Raw genomic sequence first — 4,187 nt, 5'->3', positions numbered from 1 at the left:
TAAATCTGAAACCTAAATCTGAAGCTTAAATCTGAAACTTAAATCTGAAATTTAAATCTGAAACCTAAATCTGAAACCTAAATCTGAAATTTAAATCTGAAACTTAAATCTGAAGCTTAAATCTGAAACCTAAATATGAAACCTAAATCTGAAACTTGAGCCAGTTTCCAGTTCTAACTCGCGTCTCCCGACAGGAGAACCTGGGGAAGCTCATGACCAACCTGAGAACCACTCATCCACACTTTGTGCGCTGCTTGATACCAAATGAAACCAAAACTCCAGGTGAGCTGCTGCCGGTTGCTTCCTGCTGTTCCTGCCCACTGTCACCCTGTGCAGCTTCAGGAGGAGACGTGGCTGAAACATGCTTCCTTTGGTAGATTACTTCTCATTAGTTTGCACTTTGAGCACATTATGATGTCACTATGGCTGGAATGAATGAAATCTGATCTTAATCTGTGTGACGTGTGTCAAACTCAAGGCTCGGGGGCCAGATCCGGCCCGCCACAGCTCTTTATGAGGCCCTGCAGACTCTGGACAGACAAACAGAAAACAGTTTAAATATTATTTAATCAATCAAATCAAAGCAGCTTTTATTCTGCCAAATGACCTCGATGAGAAAAAAGTTCAACGTTATTTAAGTTTGAGAGGAAACATTTTTATTAGTGGACAGTTTATACATTTTGACACAACTGGTCGTTTGAGTACAGTCATGATTTTTGTGGACCAAAAATGAAATTCAGTTAATTGTAGATTTTTTAAATATACCATGTAGATGGTGCAATGTAAATAAAGTGGATGGTAGTTTCTCCCAGTCGGAAGTGAGGAAATGATCGTTTGTGTAAAATCAGGTGAGATGGAGAACCAGCTGGTTATTCACCAGCTGCGCTGCAACGGCGTCCTGGAAGGGATCCGCATCTGCAGGAAAGGATTCCCAAGCAGGATCCTGTACGGGGATTTCAAACAGAGGTCAGTTAACATCTAAGCACTGATTAAGGTCAACACATACAGAAAACTCCTCCTCTTCCTCCCTCCTTCCTCCTCCTCCAGGTACAGGATCCTTAATCCCAGCGCCGTTCCTGAGGGTCAGTTCATGGATAACAAAAAGGCTGCAGAGAAGCTGCTGAGCTCCATCGATGTGGATCACACCCAGTACAAGTTTGGACACACCAAGGTTTGTGTTTCCACCTGTTTCCGAATAAAGACACTGCAACGCGGTAACTAAGCAACCAGACGTGATGCTGCGTGACTCCAGGTGTTCTTCAAAGCCGGCCTGCTGGGCGCCTTGGAGGAGATGAGAGACGAGCGTTTGGCGCAGGTGGTGATGTCCGTCCAGGCTCTGTGCCGCCGCTTCCTCGTCCGGATGGAGTATCAGAAGATGATGGCCAGGAAGTAAACACCTCAACACACAGGAAGCAACACACAGACTCAGACAAACACCAAGCAGTTAGTGTGTAAAAACTGAAACAGAAAGTTTCAGCCTGGACTTGGAAAACCTCCTGCTGGTCAGAGAGATGTATTGACAGAAACAACTGAAGGTCGGAAATGTTTTGAAAGAAAAATCAGCTGTAAGCAGTATGAATGAATCAAACTCTGCATGTTGGGCTGAGTTTATTAATGCAAGACTCCTGGACATGCACTGCATTAATTTATCACTTCGTAAAGTGAAAATTCTTTATTTGTTTTTATATAAAACATTTTGCTTTATTTTTTTAGCTTTGGATTTTACAAACCAATGAAGGAGGTAGCAGGCTGGGAGAACCAGAATAATAAAATGTCAATATCTACACTTTATTATTTAATAATAAAAGAGTAAAAGGCTATACCTTTTACATTTCCAAAAGAAGCCTATGTAATTCAGTGATAAAGCTAAGTATCTTCAGTTTTCATATATTCGGTTTAACACAATTTATTTATATTTCTTTGAAACAGAAACTGTTATTTATTTGAAACAAATGAGGTCTATGTGGTAAAATTTCCCTAAATATGTTTCTAAATATGGTCTGTGTGTTTACAGCTATTTTATCTAAAACTACCTAATTATAATTAAAGCCTGTCTGCTTTATTTAAAATATGAAACCAATGTTCTAAACACATATAAAGAACATAGAAATTCACAAACACACAAAGTTAAAATAGATTTTGGAAAATTAGGTTAGCTCGTTATCTGTAGTACGAGTAGGCTAATGTCAAGCTGGAAGCTTAGTGGTTAGCTAGCTTAGCTTAGCATAAAAACTGGAGGTTAGCATGCAGCTACAGCTAACTTCATTGTGTTGATTTCAAGACTCACTAAATAAAAATTAACAGTTTATTTATTAATGCTTTATATTTTCTGCTAACAAATTAGCTCCACAGGTTTAGGCTGTAAACATGTTTAGCTATTTACTGTTATCACATGTTCATGTTATACTTGTTGAAACCATCACTGATTACTGCTCAAAGCATCAAAAGTAAATAAATTATACTCCCACTGGAAGCAGGGTCTCTGCGTTACCGACAGCTAGCAGCTAGCGCTTTTAGGTTAGCTTGGCTTAGCATGAAGGCTAAAGCTGGAGGTTTTCTGGGTGGATTTCTATTAGTTTCTGTGGGATTTGCTTCGTGCACTGGAAACATTCTTCTGCATTAATGAGTCTGTTTATTGAAAATGTTTCTGCTTGTAAAATCTTCACAAAAGTCAATAAAATAACGTCCAGTTTAAAGATTTAACTAAAATACAGGAAAAACTGACAGATGTGAGTTCTCTTAAGATATTAAGTTACCTTTAAATTTAGATTTAAAAAGTAATTTCAAATGTGTTTAACCTCATTAGTTATTAATATTTAAATATTATTCAGGATTCTCATGTAAGATGTCTGAACAGGGAGGCCATCTACACGCTGCAGTACAACCTGCGCTCCTTCATGAACGTAAAGCACTGGCCCTGGATGAAGCTGTACTTCAAGCTGAAGCCTCTCCTGAAGAGCGCCGAGGCCGAGAAGGAGATGGCTCAGATGAAAACAGACTTCACGAAGCTGAAGGAGGATCTGAGCCGATCGGAGAGCCGCAGGAAGGAGCTGGAGGAGAAAATGGTGTCGGTGGTGCAAGAAAAGAACGATCTCCTGCTGCAGGTCCAGGCGGTGAGCTCAGCACGTCAGGGCCACAGCATTTCAAAATAAAAGGATGAGAACATTTCAAAATAAAAGGATGACAACATTTCAAAATAAAAGGATGACAACATTTCAAAATAAAAGGATGACAACATTTCAAAATAAAAGGATGACAACATTTCAAAGTAAAGGGATGAGAGTAATTTAAAAAAGGCTGAGGATAAAGTCCCATTCTCAACTTTAAGTCATAAAATTCTGACTTTACTCTTGTATTATTTTGACTTTTTCTCAAGAAATGATTTTATTATGAGAATAAACTTAGATTGTTCCGAGAACAAAATTGTACGAGAATAAAGTCATAAAATTCAGAGAATAAATTTGCATTATGACTTTATTTTTGCATTGTTTTGACTTTATTTTCTTAATATTATGACTCTTCTCATAATATTTTTTTTTATTTTTTCTACTTCCAAGTCACTAACTGTGTTTCAGGAAGCTGACAACCTGCTGGACGCAGAGGAGCGATGCGAAGGCCTCATCAAAAGCAAAATCCAGCTGGAAGCCAAACTGAAGGAGGCGACGGAGAGGCTGGAGGACGAGGAGGAGGTCAACGCCGAGCTGACGGCCAAGAAGAGGAAACTGGAGGACGAGTGCGCCGAGCTGAAGAGGGACATCGACGACCTGGAGCTGACCCTGGCCAAGGTGGAGAAGGAGAAACACGCCGTGGAGAACAAGGTTGGTGCAGAAACCTGAGCTGGACCAAACCCTGCAGGAAGACGATGACGCCGTCCCTCTGATCCTCGACTTCAGGTGAAAAATCTGACTGAGGAGCTCCAGAGTCAAGACGAAAACATGTCCAAGCTGTCCAAAGAGAAGAAAGCTCTGCAGGAAGTCCATCAGCAGGCGCTGGACGATCTGCAGTCCGAGGAGGACAAAGTCAATTCCCTGACCAAAGCTAAAACCAAGCTGGAGCAACAAGTAGACGATGTGAGTACCTCCGACCGCAGCGAAGGTCACCCAGGTTTTAATCCACCTTAAACTGCAGCCGGAAGCTTTTAATCCACCTTAAACTGCAGCCGGAAGCTTTTAATCCACCTTAAACTG

The 4,187-nt window shown here is 40.6% G+C and overlaps 1 protein-coding gene across 1 annotated transcript in view; it reads left to right on the top strand.

Moving 5' to 3' along the window:
- Positions 1 to 4,187, top strand: part of LOC103155918 (myosin-3-like) — a 30,127-nt gene that overhangs the window by 12,796 nt on the left and 13,144 nt on the right. Inside the window, exons 17-23 of the mRNA XM_016663902.1 lie at positions 195 to 282; positions 849 to 966; positions 1,048 to 1,171; positions 1,253 to 1,389; positions 2,858 to 3,113; positions 3,576 to 3,818; positions 3,894 to 4,114. Of these exons, the coding sequence (XP_016519388.1) occupies positions 195 to 282; positions 849 to 966; positions 1,048 to 1,171; positions 1,253 to 1,389; positions 2,858 to 3,113; positions 3,576 to 3,818; positions 3,894 to 4,114 (1,187 nt within the window). The remainder of the gene's footprint in view (positions 1 to 194; positions 283 to 848; positions 967 to 1,047; positions 1,172 to 1,252; positions 1,390 to 2,857; positions 3,114 to 3,575; positions 3,819 to 3,893; positions 4,115 to 4,187) is intronic.

This window comes from Poecilia formosa, unplaced genomic scaffold (assembly GCF_000485575.1).
Source record: "Poecilia formosa unplaced genomic scaffold, Poecilia_formosa-5.1.2 Scaffold455, whole genome shotgun sequence".
NCBI lineage: Eukaryota > Metazoa > Chordata > Actinopteri > Cyprinodontiformes > Poeciliidae > Poecilia > Poecilia formosa.
Note: the sequence above shows the minus strand (reverse complement) of the source record. Positions and strands in the feature narration are given on the sequence as shown.